At 45.7% G+C, this 20,219-nt stretch overlaps 1 protein-coding gene across 3 annotated transcripts in view; it reads left to right on the top strand.

The window, feature by feature from the left end:
• sema5ba (sema domain, seven thrombospondin repeats (type 1 and type 1-like), transmembrane domain (TM) and short cytoplasmic domain, (semaphorin) 5Ba) overlaps nt 1-20,219 on the top strand; it is a 339,576-nt gene that overhangs the window by 274,463 nt on the left and 44,894 nt on the right. For all 3 annotated transcript variants that reach the window (XM_060828274.1, XM_060828276.1, XM_060828275.1), the window contains exons 15-16: nt 7,429-7,572; nt 12,325-12,472. In XM_060828274.1, coding sequence (XP_060684257.1) covers nt 7,429-7,572; nt 12,325-12,472 — 292 coding nt within the window. The remainder of the gene's footprint in view (nt 1-7,428; nt 7,573-12,324; nt 12,473-20,219) is intronic.

Below are 20,219 nucleotides of genomic sequence, written 5' to 3' on the forward strand. Positions count from 1 at the left end.
CCCACACTGGGCTCGCTCTCCCCTACACTGGGCTCACTCTCCCCACACTAGGCTCACACTCACCCTAACACTGGGCTCACTCTCCCCTCACATTGGGCTCATTCTCCCCCACACTGGGCTCACTCTTCCCCAAACTGGGCTCACTCTACCCTTTACAATGGGCTCGCTCTTCCCCACATTGGGCTCACTCTCCCCCACACTAGGCTCACACTCACTCCAACACTTGGCTCACTCTCCCCTCGCATTGGGCTCACTCTTCCATACTGGGCCCACTCTCCCTTTGCATTGGGCTTACTCTCCCCCACACTGGGCTCACTCTCCCCCTGTGCTGGGTTCAGTACTGGGCTCACTCTCCATCATACTGGGCTCACTCTCCTCCCTCCACCTTACTAGGCTCACTCTCCCTCACACTGGGCTCTCTCTTCCCATCCCCCCTCGCTGGGCTTACTCTCCCTCACACTGGGCTCACTCTCCGCCTGCGCAGGGCTCACTCCCCCCACCCCCCCTCCTGCACTGGGTTCACTCTCCCCCACACACTGGGCTCTGTCTCTCCCCCCTGCACTGGACTCACTCTCCCCCTGCACTGGGCTCTCTCTCTCTCTCTCTCTCTCTCTCTCCCCCCCTCCCCCCGCCTCCCCCATGCTAGGCTCACTCTCCCCCGCACTGGGCTCACTCTCCCCCACACTAGGCTCACTCTCCCCTGCATTGGGCTGACTCTCCCTCACACTGGGCTCACTCTCCCCCGCACTGGGCTCACTCTCCCCTGCACTGGGCTGACCCTCCCTCACACTGGGCTCTCTCATACCCCACACTGGGCTCACTTTCCACCCTGCACTGGGCTCACTTTCCCCATGCACTGAGCTCTCTCTTCCCCAACACTGAGCTCACTTTCCCCCTCACACTGGGCTCACTGTTCCCCCGCACAGGTCTCTCTCCCCCCCTCATGCTGGGCTCACTCTCCCTCCACTTTGGGCTCTCCCCTCATGCTGGGTTCTTTCTCCCCCTGCACTGGGTTCTCTCTGCCCCACACTGGGCTAACTCTTCCCCCGCACTGGGCTCACACATCCCCCACACTGGCTCACTCCACCCCTGCACTCTCCCTCGGGACTCTCAATAGCCCTAAGGAGACAGTGAGGTCTGCAGATGCCTGGAGAAAGAATGCCTTATCTTCTACCTCGGAACACTTTAACCCCAGGGCTTCACCAGTTTCATCATTTCCCCTCCCCCAAATTTACCCCAGTTCCAACCTTCCCTCCAACCTTCAGCACTGCCCTCATGACCTGTCCCACCTGTCAATCTTCCTTCCCACCAATCCGCTCCACCCTCCCCTCCAACCTATCACCTTTACCCCCACCTCCATCCACCCCCAGCCCCATTCCCCCTCCCATTTATCTCTCCACCCCCCGAGGCTCCCAGCCTCATTCTTGATGAAGGGCTCTGGCCTGAAACATCGATTCTCCTGCTCCCCGGATGCTGCCTGACCTGCTGTGCTTTTCCAGCAACACACTCTCAGCTCTCTTTAGCCCCTGCATGAGGCTCACTCTCCCCCTCCTTCATACTGGACTCACTCTCCCCATCAATGAGCTCACTCTCCCTGCAACATTGGGCTTAATCTCCACCCCAACACCGTGCTCACTCTCCTCCTCATCTGCTCTTTGACCTGAGCAGGGCATGATTGGAAATTAGGGGAGGTAGTGGTGTAATGGTAATGTTACAGGGCTAGTAGTTAATGTCCTAGGGGCACAGGTTCAAATCCTGAATGGTCAAATATGGATCCGCTAAAACTTTGGAATTAATGAAGGGTGGTCACATAACTGCTGTTGATTGTTGTGGAAAACCAAACCCATCTTCAACACTGTCCTCCAGGAAAAGCAATGTGCTGTCCTTATCCTGTGTGACTCCCCACCCCCAGCAATGCGGTTCACTCTTAGCTCTGCTGTGGGCAATTAGGGATGTGCAATAAATGCACACTGGCCTGGCCAGTGACACCCTCATCCTGTCAATGAATAAAGGAAAATCCCTTTATAGTCTTTTGGTCAGTGTATATAACTGCAATAAAATCGCTAAATCAATTGACCTTGGCATTATGACATTGCTGAGTGTGGGATCTTGTTGCGTGAAACCTGGTTACAATGTTTTGTGCATACTTAGTATTAATTTTATGGTCATTGTTTTTATTATGTATTTGCAATTTATTCAATGATTTGGATGAAGAAACTGAATGTACTGTAACAAAGTTTGCAGTTGACAGATAAATGGATGGGAAAGCAAGTTGTGAGGATGACACCAAAGATGTTTGCTGAGGGATATATAGGTTCAAAAAGTAAGCAAAACTTGGCAGATGGAGCATAATGTCAGGAAAATGTGTGGTTATACACTTAGGCAGGAAGAATATTATTTAAATGGGGAAAGATGGCAAGAATCACAAAAAGCTAACATCCAAGTTCAGTTGTAATAGAAAATGCAAGTGAATGTTAGCTTTTATTTCAAAGGGAATGGATTATAACACCACACAAGGCAGTAATTTGAACACAGCTGGAATTAACCTGCACTGACCCCTGCGGAACTCCATTAGACATTGGCTGCCATCCTGATAAAGGCCCCTTTGTCCCTACTGTCTGCCTTCTGCCAGACCCCCAATCCTCTATCCATGCCAGTACCTTGCCCCTAATGTCAGGGGCTCTTGTATTATTTAGTAGCCTCTTGTATAGCACCTTGTCAAAGGCCTTTTGGAAATCCAAATAGACCACACACAGTGGCTCTCCTTTGAAGAAAGTGAGGACTGCAGATGCTGGAGATCAGAGTCGAGAGTGTGGTGCTGAAAAAGCACAGCAGGTCAGGCAGCATCCGAGGAGCAGGAAAATTGACGCTTCGAGCATAAGCCCTTCATCAGACAAAGGTTCTCTTTTGTCTAACTTGCTAGTTACCTCCTCAAAGAATTCTACAACATTTGTCAGCCATGACCTCCCTTGAAGAAACCAGCCTGGCTCAGCCCTCTTTCGCCTTTTCAAGAAGAGAGTTCCAAAGATTCACAACCTTCCGAGATAATTTTGTTTTGCCTCATCTATTAAACTAGAGAGGGTTCAGAAGAGATTTACCAGGATGTTGCTGGGTATGGAAGGTTTGAGTTATAAAGACAGGCTGGATAGGCCTGGGACTTTTTTCACTGGAGTATTGGAGGTTGAGAGGAGACCTTACAGAGGCTTATAAAATCACGAGGAGCATAGATAAGGTTAACGGTAGGTGTTTTTCCCCTGAGGATAGGGATTTTAAGACTAGGGGGCATATTTTTAAGGTGAGAGGAGAAAAATTTTAAAAAGACATGAGGGACAATTTTTTACACAGAAGATGGTTCACATGTGGAGTGAACTTCCTGAGGAAGTGGTGGATGTGGATGCAGTTACAATGTTTAACAGACACTTAGGTAAGTACATGAATAGGAAAGATTTGGAGGGATGGGGGCCAGGAGCAGGCAGGTGGGACTAGTTTAGTTTGGGATTATGTTCAGCACAGACTGGTTGGACCGAAGGGTCTGTTTCCATGTTGTATGACTCTATGTCTGTTTTAAATGGAGAGCCCCTGCTTCTTAAACAGTGGCGCCCCCAGCCCAGTTCTTGATAGTCACAGAAGAGGAACTGCATTCACCCTGTCTGTACCCCTCAGGATCCCACATGTTTCAATCAAATACCAATTTAGCAATGGAATTCCAGAGCTTAGGGTCTTTACTGAGCCATTGATGGGGAGACCGTGAGGACTGCAGATGTTGGAGCTCAGAGTCGAGAGTGTGGTGCTGGAAAATCACACCATCTGAGGATGCTGCCTGACCTACTGTGCTTTTCCAGCACCACACTCCTGACAACCATTGATGGTTGAGTAATAAAAATGAGGGATACAAGAGAGGAGAGCAGAAAACTCCAAGGATTGGATTGTTCGAGGAGATTTCAGATAGAGACGGAAGAGACTGTGTAGGAATTTGTGATGTGCATGAGAATTTTAAAGTTATGGTGTTGTTTTATCAACAGATCAACAACACAGAGGTGATAGGTTTTAGTGTGAATCAGGTTATGGGGAACAGGGTTTTACAGGAGGTTTGGGTTACAGAGATTGTTGGGAAGGGTGAAGGCAGCAAAAAACAAACAGTGCCCTCATCAGAGGCCAGAGCACTGTATAAATGCCGTGAAAAAATGTCCTTATTGATAACCAACAGGAGGAAGAGAAATACGTGCCATATGGCTTTTCATTCTGAATTGAAATGTTTTCTATTTGCAGTAAGTCAGTCAGAAACACTGTGGTCACCTTTAATTAAGGCTACGCTGTGCATCTGCTGGTGATTACTGTGCTGTGGCTGACACTGATCATGTTACTGTTTTTGAAGCAGTTAAAGAGCTTGACAAAAATGAATTGCCAAGAGAGGAACTTGAAATCTCCTCCAGTCTTTCTTTGCACGAGAGCTCTGTTGTCCCTCTTAGAGATATGCATGAAAACATTCTCAGCCTGTTTCTCTCCTTATCTCCTTGAGATAAGCTTGGCAAAGGTGGAATGGAGCCTTGACTTGGCAGGGAATGACGTCTCACTGGGAAATCTCACCCTCTGAGTTATCCTGGAAGGTGGAACTGAGATTCACTTTTACTGAAGTGATTGATAACCTGTCACAGGTGCAGGTATCAAAGGAGATTACACAGGCGGCTCTCTGCAAGCCGGAGATGGGATGGTTATCTTCTGGCTTGACGTATGGAAGCAGGCTGGAGCCCGTCAACAGAAGATTGACACAGGAGGCACATTTGGCTCAGCCTCACTGCTCTTTAGTCATACGGCACATAAAGAGACCCTTCGGTCCAACCAGTCTGTGCTGAATATAATCCCAAACTCAACTAGTCCCACTTGCCTGCTCCGAGCCCATATCCTTCCAAATTTTTCCTATGATATATTTATCTAAATGTCTTTTAAAAGTCGTAATTGTGTCTGCATCCAGTACTTCCTCAGGAAGTTCATTCCACACACAAACCACCCTCTGTGTAAAGCGTTTGCCTCTCATGTCTTTTTAAAATCTCTGTCCTCTCACCTCAATAATATGCCCCCTTGTCCTCCCCAGCCTGGGGAAAGGACACCTACCATTAACTCTGTCTGCACCACTTTTATAAACCTCTGTAAGGTCACCTCTCAATCTACGACGCTCCTGTGAAAAAAAAAGGTCCCAGCCTTTCTTTATAACTCAAACCTTCCACACCCGGCAACATCCCCGTAAGTCTCCTCTGAACCCTCTCCAGCTGAGTGAAGGCCTGATGAAGGGCTTTTGCCTGAAACATCAATTTTCCTGCTCCTCGGATGCTGCCTGACCTGCTGTGCTTTTCCAGCGCCACTCTAATCTTGCCTCTCCAGCCGAACGATATCCTTTCCTATAACTGAGCGTGTTTTTCCTTTCCAATTTCATGACTACAGAACATCCAACGGTGCTTCATAATCAATGAAGTACCTTTGAAATGCAGTCACCCATGTAATGCAGTCAACTTTACATGGGACAAGCTTCCGAAAACCGTAAGGAGAACCACAGAATTGTTACTGTGCAGAGGGACACCATTTGGCCCATCATGTTCTGCACTGGCTCTCTGAACATTTAAACTCAGCCATCTTGTCTTCTCTCCATAATCCTGCATATGACCAGACCAGATAATGACCAGATTATTCCCTTTCTTTAGTGATCTTGGTCAAGAAGTAACTATTTTCCAGGACATTCAAGCAGCCTCCCCTGACCTCCTACGAGATAGCGTGCGAGGATTGGGGCGGCACAGTGGCTCAATGGTTAGCACTGCTGCCTCTCATTTCCCGGGACCCGGATTCAATTCCAGCCTTGGATGACTGTCTGTGTGGAGTTTGTGCATTCTCCCCATGTCTGTATTGGTTTCCTCCCAACGGTCCAAAAATGTGCTGTTTAGGTGGATTGGCCATGTTAGATTGCCCATAGTGTTCACAGATGTGTAGTTTAGGTGCATTAGTCAGGGGTAAACATAGGATAGGGGAATGAATCTGGGTGGGGTTACTCTTCTGAGGGTTAGTGTGGACTTATTGGGCTGAAGGGCCTGTTTCCACAGGCTAGGAGGGAATCTCATTCTAAAAATGGCACCTCAAATAATGGAAGTAGCAGTCAAGGGATTTTAAAAATCTATCCCTGGGATGTAGGCATCAGTGGCTAGGCTATCATTTGTTGACTATCCCCCAGTTGCCCTGCTGAATATACAGTGAGCAACCTACTTGAACCATTGCAGTTTCTGGGGATGCAGGGACACCCAAAAATCTGTTAGGGAGGGATTCCAGGATTTTGACTTGGTGACAGTGAAGCAACGGTGATGTATTTCTGAGTCAGAATGGTGAGTGGCCTTGGGGGAATCTTGCAGGGATAGTGTTCCCATTTACCTGCTGCCCTTGTCCTAGGTGGTGGGTGATACAGATTTGGAAGGTGCTGTCTAAGGAGGCCTGGTGAATTTCTGCTGCGCATCTTCTACATGGTGCACACTGCTGTCACTGAGCATCAATGGTGGAGGGAGAGTATGCTGAAAATGGCCAGTGGATTGAAACAAATGTTAGGACAGCCTCAGGAAGGTTTAAATAGCTGCTGTGTTATTCGCTTCAAGTTCTGTGCTCACTAAGCAGTCTCATAGAACGTGAGTGTCATCAGGTAACCTCGGTGACCTTGTCAAGCTCATAGTTCCTGATTTAAATCTGAAGATATGCCATTTTAACTCTGGCAAGACCTGATGAGAGCTGCCTTTTACGATTTAGATACACCAGTGTAACACTAAACGCATAGTATTAACACACAACTGTATGGAGTAGGCCATTGTGCCCCTCAAGCTTACTCCCTGTTATTCAATAAGATCGTGATTGATTATAATTCGAGATTCATAGAATCTCTACAGTGTGGAAGCAGGTCATTTGGTCCATCGAATCCACACTTATCATCGCACCCAGACCCACCCCTCTACCATATCCCTGTAACCCTGCATTTTCCATGGCTAACCCACTGAGCCTGCACTTTCCCGGACACTATGGGCAATTTAGCATGGCCCATCCACCTAACCTGTACATCTTTGGACTGTGAGAGGAAACCAGACCAGGTAATATAAATGTGCATTGGTAAAGTTGTTGCAATTTGGTGCCGACTAACCTCTATCCTTACTCTTGGTGTTGTCTGTACTGGGGATCCTAGCATTTCACTGAAGTCCCTCAGTCTTCCTGTACTGGCTGAGGTTACCTTGAAGGTACCACCCTCTCAATCTCACCCTTTGCCTGATACATGATGACCGCCAGGTTAAACTCACCGTCAGTTGTCTCTCCATAAGAGAGAGCAGCCCCATGGTCCTCTGGGACTATGGTCCTCTTTACCTTACCTTTACTGCTAACTCTTTTATTCTGTCTTGTGTCTGTGTTAAGGAATGGAGGTTGGACGGTCTGGGCTTCCTGGGCTCCATGCAGTACGACCTGTGGCATTGGGTTTCAGGTTCGGCAGCGATCCTGCAGTAATCCCACTCCTCGCTATGGAGGAAGAGTGTGCGTCGGCCAGAGCAGGGAGGAGAGGTAAGCTTGGCTCATTTCCATCGCCTCTTCCAAACTCACTGCAAATTTCTGAAGGACGAAGGGTAGTTCAAATACACCAGGGAATTTGGCTCCTGTTTTATTTTCTTTATCTGGTGACGATTCACTGCGGCAGATTCACCGCCGATGATTAGCCACTGCCGGTTCGCCACCAGCGTTTCTCCACTGGGGTCGTTTGACCTCTGGAGAGTATTCACCACCAGAAATATATATATGTACTGATTGTTTTCCCTCCCGCCTGTTCTTTCATACTTCTCAGTCCCCTTTATTTATACAACTACATACTACATATTGATTAAAAAAAAGGTAAAATAAATATCATTTTATTGGTTTATATATAAAAATGTGTTACAAACCTAAACCAGAAAATGGAAATATATTTTAAAAATCTTTATAATGGCAGTAAAATCTCACATTAATATTAAACAATGAAATTTCAGTTCATTTGACAGTTATGCGCTATTCCTCTAAGATATTCCAAACACTCTCTTTCGTCGTATTCAAGAACATTTTTTTTTATTCTATCGTCTGCATCTCGATACTTTTTTAGCTTGATTTGTGGTGGCCCCTTTGTTCACATCGCCAAAACTTAATACTTGAATCACTCTTGGATAGTTTATCAAAAACATATATAAAACCATCATGGTAAAACTTCTTATTTCCACGTTTACTAATAATTTCTGTTTCCAGACTAAAAATTCCTGTTCCAAAAACACAAGCTTAACAAAAAACTCTTCTGTAATGAAAATAAGTTGTTACTGAAACAACGCAAATACTACCTTAACCAATACAACGACAATTTTTTATACCACCAATATTCAAAGTATACGACTTACTTGCGGTGGTGAAGCGTCTTCAGTGGCCAATGGGTGTTGGCCAAGTGTCCTCGGTGGTCAAACGGCAGTGGCTATTCATCGAGATGAATCTGCTGTGGCAAATGGTCCCATCACGGCTGGATCATAGATAAGAACAGGAAATCCTGGTGAATATTCAGTAACTCTTGAAAGAGTTGTAGAAATAACTGGAATCAGTTGACCACTGTTTCTGCTGCACCATTGATGCCAAATGCCACCATTCATTGGGGCTATTTGAGGCAAAGGGTTTTCACCCAGAGAGTGGGGGTAGGGTCTGGAATGCATTGCCTGGGAGGGAACCCTCAAAACCTTTAAAAAAAAGTTAAAAATTCCACAACACCAGGTTACAGTCCAACAGGTTTATTTGGAAGTACTAGTTTTCGTAGCACTGCTCCTTCATCAGCTACCTGTTGATGGAGCAGCGCTCTGAAAGCTAGTGCTTCCAAATAAATCTATTAGATTAGATTACTTACAGTGTGGAAACAGGCCCTTCGGCCCAACAAGTCCATACCAACCTGCCGAAGTGCAACCCACCCAGACCCATTCACTTACATTTCACCTCTTCACCTAACACTTTGGGCAATTTAGCGTGGCCAATTCACCTAACCTGCACATTTTTGGATTGTGGGAGGAGACCGGAGCACCCGGAGGAAACCAACGCAGACACAGGGAGAATGTGCAAACTCCACACAGTCAGTTGCCTGAGGCGGGAATTGAACTCGGGTCTCTGGCGCTGTGAGGCAACAGTGCTAACCACTGTGCCACCGTGCCGCCAAATCTGTTGGACAATAACCTGGTGTTGTTGGAATTTTAACTTTGCCCACCCCAGTCCAACACCAGCCCCTCCACATCATGGCTTGAAACCAAAACAGCATGGATATCTTTTGAAGCATTCAATGCTATCGCATAGGACAGGAAAGCTGAACTAGTATGCATTTAGTATAGATGCCTCATCTGGAGTATTGTGTGCAGTTTTGGTCGCCATACTATAGGAAGGATGTGGAAGCTTTAGAACGAGTGCAGAGGAGGTTTACCAGGATGTTGCCTGGAATGGTAGGAAAATCTTATGAGGAAAGGCTGAGGCACTTGGGGCTGTTCTCATTGGAGAAGAGAAGGTTTAGGGGAGATCTGATAGAAGTGTATAAGATGATTAGGGGTTTAGATAGGGTAGATACTGAGAACCTTTTACCGCTAATGGAGTCAGGTGTTACTAGGGGACATAGCTTTAAATTAAGGGGTGGTAGGTATAGGACAGATGTTAGGGGTAGATTCTTCACACAGCGGGTTGTGAGTTCATGGAATGCCCTGCCCGTATCAGTGGTGAACTCTCCTTCTTTATGGTCATTTAAGCGGGCATTGGATAGGCATTTGGAAGTTATTGGGCTAGTATAGGTTAGGTAGGATTCGGTCGGCACAACATCGAGGGCCGAAGGGCCTGTACTGCGCTGTATCCTTCTATGTTCTATGTTCTATGTGATGGACTGAAGGGCCTCTTGTGCTGTTTATGATTCTATATTTGCTGATCTCCCTCACCAGTGGCACCGACTCACTTCATCTCAAACCAGTCCAGGTCCCTTTATGCTCTTCACCTCATCCAGCAGTTGAGGAGACAACTTTCTTCTCTTGCAAGATTCAACAACCAACGTTAATTGGCATGGAACATTAAGTCCACTTTCCTGTGCGCATATTTCCATTCTTATTCCAGATTCCCAGGCTTCATAACATTATGCATTTCTGTGAATGGAGTTGCACATTCCCAGGATGCCTGCAGTGTGGAAACAGGCCATTCGGCCCCTTGAGTTCACACCGTCCCTCCAAAGAACATCCCACCCCATATCTGTAACCCTGCACTTCCCCTGACTAATCCACCTAGCCTGCACATCCTAGATACTATGGGTAATTTCCCATGGCCAATCCACCTAACCTGCACATCTTTGGATTGTGGGAGTAACCAGAGCACCCAGAGGGTACCCATGCAGACACGGGGAGAGCGTGCAAACTCCACACAAACAGTCACCCGAGACTGGAATCGAACTTGTGTCCCTGGCACTGCAGTGCTGACACTAAGCTACCGTGCCATCCAGGTCAGGTCCTAGGACACTGGGCCTTTTGCTGTCAGTCTGATGAGCTGTGAAAGTACAGACAGACATGGGGGGAATGTCTAAGGTCTGGGATAAACAGCAAATTGCTGCTCTCTGAGACACTGGTGTGCGCTGGTGACTGCACAGTTTCTCTGGGTGGCTGAAAATGCGAACAGAAACAGCAAGTCAAAAGTAAAATACTACGGATGCTGGGAATTGGAAATAAAATCAGAAAATGATGGAAGTGCTCTGTGGAGAGAGATAAAAATGCTTCAATACTTCGGGTCAATGAAGCTCCATTGGAATCGTCCTAGTGGATGATTGTCAACCTGAAACGTTAACTCAGTTTGTCGCCCTCCACAGCTGCTGCCTGACCTGCTGGGCGGTTGCCAGTATTTTCTGTTTTCATTTTACGTTTCCTGCATCCCGTAGTATTTTGCATTTTTGCTGCAGTGTTTGATTTAGAAACATCCAGAATGTTTGGCAAGCTGCCTTACGTTTTATTGTTGGCAGTGAGCAGTGATTTGGTTTTCCGTGCCTGTTAAAAAAAACCCTCCTTTGACTGGATCACATCTAGGGTGTGGTCAAGACAAGGTCACCCTCTGTATCTCAGCTATTCGCCACCTACCCCTGTCACAGAGTCCCTACAGTGTGGAAACAGGCCATCGGGTCCACACTGACTCTCTGAAGAGCATCTCACCCAGAAGTGCCCCCCTCAACTTTCCCTATAAACCTGAAATCCCCATGGCTAACCCACCTGGACTGCACAGTCCTGGACACTATGGGCAATTTAGCATGGCCAATCCACCTAACCTGCACATCTTTAGACTGTGGGAGGAAACCAGACTGCCTCCATGCAGACACGGGGAGAATGTGCAAACTCCACACAGACAGTTGCCTGAGGGTGGAATCGAACCCAGGTCCCTGGCGCTGTGAGGCAGCAGTGCTGACCACTGAGCCACCGTGCCCTGGTCAGGCTGGGGCCCATGTCCTCTGGCTGATGCCACACAAAGACTCATCTTTGTTTTTCTAATTCATCTTTGTGAGATGGGCTTTGCAGGTCAAGCCGGCCTTCATTGCCTGTCCCGAGTTGCTCTGGAGGAAGTGGTGGCAAGCTGTTTTCATGAGCTGCTGCAGTCCACCAGTGGCAGCACGTAGACCCCACCCATTTTTTTTTCCAGGAGGGTGTTCCAGGATTTTCACACAGCGACAGTGAGGGAGCAGTGATATAGTTTGGGGAGGTGTGACTTGGGAGCTGCCCCCTTGTCTTCGTAGATGGTGGAGGTGGCAGATTTAGGGGACACTGTTGCAGAAGCCTTTGCAGAGCTTCTCCACTCTCTGTTGTCCCTATGCCACCTCAACAGCTTGTGTTCCAATGGAAAAGCGTGAAATGTGGACCCAGGCTATTGAGTATACAAATGTACAATTAAAGAGTGGGAGTAGACCACTCCAGCCTTTGACACTGCTCCAATATGCTCTATTCCTGATGAAGGGCTTTTGCCCGAAACATCAATTTTCCTGCTCCTTGGATGCTGCCTGAACTCCTGTGCTTTTCCAGCACCACTTTAATCTAGAATCCAATATTCCATAAGGTCACGCTGTCCTGATTAATCTATATTTCACCTACAATGAACGTTTTTACTAATCAAGAATCTATCTAACCCTAACCCTGTCTTAAAAATATTCAAGGACTCTGCTTCCGCTGCCTTTTGAGGAAAAGCAGTCATGACCTTTCAAGATCGAGTCTTCTTTCCTGACCGGCCGTTGATCTTTATTGAAGCTGTCTTCTTTCCTTTCAGATTTTGCAACGAGAATGCAGCTTGCCCGCTGCCCATGTTGTGGTCAAGCTGGGGCCCGTGGACTAGATGCAGCGCTGATTGTGGTGGAGGCATGCACTCGAGACGGCGAAGCTGTGAAAACGGCAACAACTGCCCAGGCTGTAACGTGGTACGTGTAAATGTCTGAAGACAGTGGAAAGTAACTCATCTGTCAGTGTCCTCAATTACCCCACCCCATCCCAACTCCTCTGATGCCTAAATTCCAACCTGTTGCACCCATAATTACATGGAACATCACAATCCATGGAATGCGTTACCAGCGGTGGTGGTGGTCATTAGGGACATTTAAGCGCCTGCTGGATATGCACATGGACAGCAGTGAATTGAGGGTTGCATAGGGAAGGTTATATTATGTTACATTAGGATTAATCCTTGGCACAACATCGTGGCCGAAGGGCCTGTTCTGTGCTGTACTTTTCTATGTTCTATGTTCTAACCTGACAGATACTTACCAAGGAGATAGACCATGAGACAAAGAAAGAAAGAGAAAAAGCCTCCATTTATACACCTTATGTGACATTACCAAGCTCATTATGGTTAAAGCCGTAATTCGGAAATGTAGTCACACATTGCCAGGAGTGGAGGTGGAGGCAGATATGATCGGGGCATTTAAGGGACTTTGAGATAAGCACATGAATTTGCAAGGAATGGAGAGATATGGACCAAGGACAGGCAGAAGGGATTAGTTTAATTTGGTGTGATGTTCAGCACAACATCTTGGGCCGAAGAACCTGTTCCTGTTCTATGTTCTATGAACTCAGTATATAATCTGGTATGGTCAGGAGTCAGACGACACCAGGTTATAATTCAACAGGTTTATTTGAAAGCACACCCTTTCAGAGCGTTGCTCCTTCGTCCACCGCAGCCCAACTGGGCACCTCCACATCAATGGAGATGGCGAGGACTGCAGATGCTGGAGATTAGAGTCGAAAGGTGTGGTGCTGGAAAAGCACAGTGGGTCAGGCAGCATCTGAAGGTCAGGAGAGCCAATGTTTTGGACTCAAGCCTGATTCTTGATGAAGGGGTTATGCTTGAAAGGTTGACTCTCCTGCTTCTCGGCTGCTGCCTGACCTGCTGTGCTTTTCCAGCACCACACTTTTCAACTTCTGCATCATAATCTGGTACGTATATAGGAATCTAAGAGATTGAAAAGAATTAAGAGACTGTTTTCTCTCTCCCACTCTTCCCCGGGGGCCTCAGATTTAAGTTGGTTGGTAAAATGTTTAGACGGAACATGAAAGCGGTCTTTTTGAGCCAGGCCATTATGGGGATGTTCTTGAATTTTACAGCCCCGTTTGGTGGTGGAAGCAGAAATCCTCACCTCCTTTACAATAAACGTAGATCGACACTTGCAGTGCCAGTGCTGGAAAGTGGGATTAAAATGGACAGCTGGTTCATTCTGCTGCCGCAGACACAATGGGCCGAATGGCCACTTTCTGTGCTGTCACTTGTCTATGGTTCTGCAGTTTTCTCTTTTTTTCCCCTCTCTGTCTTTCCCTTTCTCGTCACTTCATCCACATTCTGCCTTTCTTCCTGCAGACTTCTGGCCATATCCTGGTTTGTGAGCTTTAATGAACCCCCGAGAAATTTGTTCACAGGAGGAAGCAGCACTTCTGTCAACACTTTTGGTTCTTGATTGTTTTCCTTGGATGGGGTTCTGGTTGAGCAGTACTAAGAGTTCTATGTGTTATTGGTCCATTCCCGAATGGATTGTAACGGATATCATGAGCTCAGCCACACTCACTGACTGTCCCTAATGTCCAATGACGTCTTGTGCTAAGCCAAAGTCGAAAGTCTCAGGTTAGAAATCCCTGTCTCTCTCTTCAATGAAAATGACACAAGTCTAGAAGAAAATCAGAGAGAGAGGTCAGGTTGTGAACCCATGGGGGAGATTTCTATATTATATCCACACATCTGCTCTGGGAAAGCTTTACTATATTCTGAAGAAAAAACAGAAGTGAAGTAGGAATCGTGGAAGAATTCCAAATGCATCAATTGTCAAAGTGCTCAGGGTCGGTGAGCAAAGATTTCTGAGTGGAGACAATTTGATTCATAAGGAATTTTTTTAAAGACATTATTGCCATAATCTTTTGTAAATTTGTTTTGACTTTTACTCCTTAAGTAGGCTGGAATGTGTTTGCATACAAATCACCTATAAGCAGACTTAGAAAAAAAATCGTGCTTGTGAATTCATATTTCAAAAGATATACAGTCCAACACAGAACAATTTTAAATTGGACACAAATATGCACTGGGGGCAGGGATGGTAGCGAACCATGAAGTATGTTTTCTTCAATGTCAATTTACGATCCAAATCTTATTAATAAATCTTGTGTCTGCATGCACTTTGTGTCTACACCAGTTAACCTCTAGTTCTCAGAGTTTCTTAAACTTCTGTCAACGTTTTCCCAGAATAATTTCTGTGCCCACATTTACAGGGTTTATCTGAGTAAACCCTTTAGTCCCGGGGTGCTCACAGTTTGCTCAAATTGCTTTAGCATCTTAGAATCATACGACCAAACATTACAGAAATACACTACAACCTACAATGGTCCCACTTTACTGCACTAGGCCCATTGCCGTGAATGTTATCACACTTCAAGTGCACATCCAAGTACTTTTTAAACATGGCAAATGGGATTTGAATTTTAAAAAAAGTCTGGAATGAAGAGTCTAATGATGATCTTGAAACTATTGTTGATTGTTGGAAAAACCCATCTAGTTCACTAATGTCCTTTCGGGCAGGAAACTGCCATCCTGATCTGGTCTGGCCTACATGTGACTCCAGAACCACAGAAATGTGGTTGACTTTTAAATATCCCTTTGGGCAATTAGGTTCAACTGTCCTCTGAACATGTTGCAGTCGCCATCTTGCCTCAGTACTTGAAAAAAGTGAGGACTGCAGATGCTGGAGATCAGAGTCTAGATTAGAGTGATTTGGAGATGCCGGCGTTGGACTGGGGTGTACAAACTTAAAAATCACACAACACCAGGTTATAGTCCAACACGTTTAATTGGAAGCATACTAGCTTTCGGAGCGATACTCCTTCATCAGGTGAGGGCTGAATCCTAACACACAGAATTTATAGCAAACATTTTCGGTGTGAAGTGGTGCTGGAAAAGCACAACAGGTCAGGCAGCATCCGAGGAACAGGGCAAAAGCCCTTCCTGATGAAAGGCTTTTGCCTGAAATGTCAATTTTCCTGCTCCTTGGATGCTGCCTGACCTGCTGTGCTTTTCCAGCACCACTCTAATCTAGACTCAGTACTTGAAAAGTCTAATGCCTCAAGTGAAGATTAAATTAGAATTTAAAATTGACTTATTTCACCATAAGCGCTTATGCTTATCCATTGACTTGTCCTTTGAGATGTTTAATGCCTCTTTATTCATATTTGATGGCCCTTCCAGGGCTTAGAGCTAGTGATTTTTTTTACCAACTTCAGTGAAATAAGTTTTGACAATAGTTACTTGACCTTGTATATTGTTAAAAAAGATGTGCTATCGAAACTGTTTGTCTTACGTTAATCAGGACAGATGCAGGAGTACCATATTTCAAAGGAAGAAACATGCATGAGAAGAGATTGGTTGGCAAGTCAACTGTGATTGAGGTGGTGCCATGGAGAATGCACTAGGGAACTATTGGCTCCTATGCATTTTGAAATAAAAATTATAATGTCTGAATGTGTTCATTTTGTCTGCGGTCAACAGGAGTCTATGTAATTTCTAGCAAGAATAAGTGAGTCACATTAATTTTGATTGTGCAGTTTGTGTCTAATTCCTCTGAAGATATCAATATAATTCAGTCAGCTGTATAGACGAATTGATCTTGTAGTCCCCTCTACATTATTCAGTTGTTTTGTACATTCTGTTATTTCCTGTGTAAACCATTTGTTGGTTTGTTTGACAAAACAGTCTGACAAAGGAAGGGACGATAGAAGATTAACTAGAATGTTACCAGGGAGAAGTAATGTCATGCTGCTGGAGACTAGAGAAGCTGGGATTCTTCATCTTAGATCTGAGAATGTCAAGGGGAGATTTAATAGTGGAGTTCCAAATTCTGAAGGGCTTCACTAGAGTAACGGGGGAGAGCCATTTTTACTGGAGATAGTAACTGGAGGAGACGGATTTAAAGTTAGAAACCCTTACTGAAATAGGCAAGATTATAGCGGAGGTGATGGCCTAGTGGTATTATCGGTGGCATGTTAGTCAAACTGCACGTCCCTGCTTCCCAGGTCCAATGTTCCTATTTAGTGTCCAATCATGAGCTGCTTGTTTTGCTTCCAATCCAAGTGACAGTCTGGGGCAAAGACAAGACTGAGAGGATACTTTATAGACCTCGTTGAAAGTTTTTATAGGGTAGATGTAATGAGGAATTTCTGGTGTGACCAAAACCAACAACCATAAAGATAGTTACTAATAAAATCCATAAATAGGTGTGCCTTTATCTAAAGAATGGCTACAATGTGGAGGTTGATATCACAGGGAGTGGTCGAGCTGATTTTCTTCTTTTCATTCATGGGATATGGGCATCGCTGGCTAGGCCAGCCTTTGTTGGCCATCCCTACTTGCTGTTGAACAGAGGGGCTTGCTAGGCCACTTCAGTAGGCAATTGAGAGTCAACCACATTGCTGTGGGTATAGACCCACGTGGGGGTCAGGCAGACAGATTTCCTCCCCAAAAGGACATGAGTGAACCTGATTGGGTTTGCAGCAATGATCATCATTAGACTTGTTTTTAAATTCCACATTTGTATTGAATTCAAATTCCACCATCTGCCATGGTGGGAGTTGAACTTTCAGTTGCTAGTTCAGTGACAATATGACTCTGTCATTGCCACTCTATGTAGACACAGCTGATGGAAAACCTGGGAGTGACAATGGTACAGTGGTAATGTCACTGGACTAACATCCAGAGACACACGATAGGAACCTGGGTTCAAACAGCTACATGGTAGCTGGTGGGATATGCGGCTGGTCTCAGTTATGGTGTAAAAAGCCAACTCATTCATTTATGCCCTTTTGAAAGGATATCTGGTGACTACAGGTCCACAGCAATGTCGGTGACTTTAAACTGCCCGTTGAAATGGGTGAGCGAGCTGTTTAAGAACATAAGAACTCGGAGGAGGAATAGGTCATCTGGTCCTTCGAGCCTGCTCCGCCATTCAATAAGATCATGGCTGATCTTTTCATGGTCTCAGCTCCACTTATCCATCCTCTCACCGTAACCCTTAATTGCGCTACTGTTCAAAAATCTATCTATGTTTGCCTTGCAAACCTTCAACCAGCTAGCCTCAACTGCCTCACTCGGCAGGGAATCCCACAGATTCAGAACCTTTGGGTGAAAACGTTCCTCCTTAACTCAATCCTAAATCTGCTCCCTCTTATTTTAAGACTATGCCCCCTTAATCTAGTTTCACCCACCAGTGGAAACAACCTCCCTACTTCTATCTTATCTATCGCCTTTCATAATTTTACATGTTTCTAGAAGATTCCCCAACCCCTCGTTCTTCTAAATTTCCGAATCATGGCCAGGCTCCCTGAAAGAAAGACGAAGATGAGGAAAGAGGACTGTGTCAAATAGAGATTGGGTCAGGTAAAGGACAGTGGGAGGAGGATGGTCAAGAAAATTAACGCTTGCCTAAAGGGTTGAATGGTCTATTTCTTTGCTCACTAAATGACTGTGTTCAGTCCTCAAGGAGATTGGAAGGAGGTTCTCAACTGCTGTCTATTATTTCCCAAATCAAATGGTGAGAAGGACAAATGGTGAAATTGGAATTCAATAAAAATCTGGAAGAAAAGGCTATCCAATGATGACCACGTAACCACTGAGAAGTGTTGTAAAAACCCATCTGGTTCACTAATATACTTCAGGGGAAGAAATCTGCTCTTGTTATGTGGTGTGGCCTACATGTGATTCTAGACCCACATTGGCGCGGTTGAATTGGAGAAAGGCCAATTTTGATGGTATTAGGCAACTTTTGAAAGCTGATTGGAGGCAGGTGTTCACAGGTAAAGGGACGGCTGGAAAATGGGAAGCCTTCAGAAATGAGATAACGAGAATCCAGAGAAAGTATATTCCTGTCAGGCTGAAAGGGAAGGCTGGTAGGTATAGGGAATGCTGGATGACTAAAGAAATTGAGGGTTTGGTTAAGAAAAAGAAGGAAGCATATGCAAGGTATAGACAGGATAGATCGAGTGAATCCTTGGAAGAGTATAAAGGAAATAGGAGTATACTTAAGAGGGAAATCAGGAGGGCAAAAAGGGCACATGAGATAGTTTTGGCAAATAGAATTAAGGAGAATCCAAAAGGTGTTTACAAATACATTAAGGACAAAAGGGTAACTAGGGAGAAAATAGGGCCCCTCAAAGATCAGCAAGGCGGCCTTTGTGTGAAGCTGCAGAAAATGGGGGAGATACTAAATGAGTATTTTGCATCAGTATTAGATTAGATTACTTACAGTGTGGAAACAGGCCCTTCGGCCCAACAAGTCCACACCGACCCGCCGAAGCGCAACCCACCCATACCCCTACATTTACCCCTTACCTAACACTACGGACAATTTAGCATGGCCAATTCACCTGACCCGCACATCTTTGGACTGTGGGAGGAAACCGGAGCACCCGGAGGAAACCCACGCAGGCACGGGGAGAATGTGCAAACTCCACACAGTCAGTTGCCTGAGGCAGGAATTGAACCCAGGTCTCTGGCGCTGTGAGGCAACAGTGCTAACCACTGTGCCACCGTGCCGCCCTTGACCGTAGAAAAGAATTTGGAAGATATAGACTGTAGGGAAATAGATGGTGACATCTTGCAAAATATCCAGATTACAGAGGAGGAAGTGCTGGATGTCTTGAAATGCATAAAGTGAATAAATCCCCAGGACCTGATCAGGTGTACTCTGCGGGAAGCTAGAGAAGTGATTGCTGGGATTCTTGCTGAGATATTTGTATCATCAATAGTCACAGGTGAGGTGCCACTGTTTAAGAAGAGTGGTAAGGACAAGCCAGGGAACTATAGACCGGTGAGCCTGACGTTGTTGGTGGGCAAGTTGTTGGAGGGAATCCTGAGGGTCAGGGCGTACATGTATTTGGAAAGGCAAGGACTGATTAGGGATAGTCAACATGGCTTTGTGCGTGGGAAATCATGTCTCACAAACTTGATTGAGTCTTTTGAAGAAATAACAAAGAGGATTGATGAGGGCAGAGCGGTAGATGTGATCTATATGGACTTCAGTAAGGCGTTCGACAAGGTTCCCCATGGGAGACTGATTAGTAAGATTAGGTCTCACAGAATACAGGGAGAACTAGCCAGTTGGATACAGAACTGGCTCAAAGGTAGAAAACAGAGGGTGGTGGTGGAGGGTTGTTTTTCAGACTGCAGGCCTGTGACCATTGGATTGCCACAAGGATCGGTGCTGGGTCCTCTACTTTTTGTCATTTACATAAATGATTTGGATGCGAGCATAAGAGGTACAGTTGGTAAGTTTGCAGATGACACCAAAATTGGAGGTGTAGTGGACAGCGAAGAGGGTTACCTCAGATTACCTCTGGATCTGGACCAGATGGGCCAATGGGCTGAGAAGTGGTAGATGGAGTTTAATTCAGATGAATGTGAGGTGCTGCATTTTGGGAAAACAAATCTTAGCAGGACTTATACACTTAATGGTTAGGTCCTAAGGATTGTTGCTGAACAAAGAGACCTTGGAGTGCAAGTTCATAGCTCCTTGAAAGTGGAATCGTGGGTAGATAGGATAGTGAAGAAAGCATTTGGTATGCTTTCCTTTATTGGTCAGAGTATTGAGTACAGGAGTTGGGAGGTCATGTTGTGGCTGTACAGGCCATTGGTTAGGCCACTGT

Source organism: Hemiscyllium ocellatum, chromosome 7, assembly GCF_020745735.1.
Source record: "Hemiscyllium ocellatum isolate sHemOce1 chromosome 7, sHemOce1.pat.X.cur, whole genome shotgun sequence".
Taxonomy (NCBI): Eukaryota; Metazoa; Chordata; class Chondrichthyes; order Orectolobiformes; family Hemiscylliidae; genus Hemiscyllium; species Hemiscyllium ocellatum.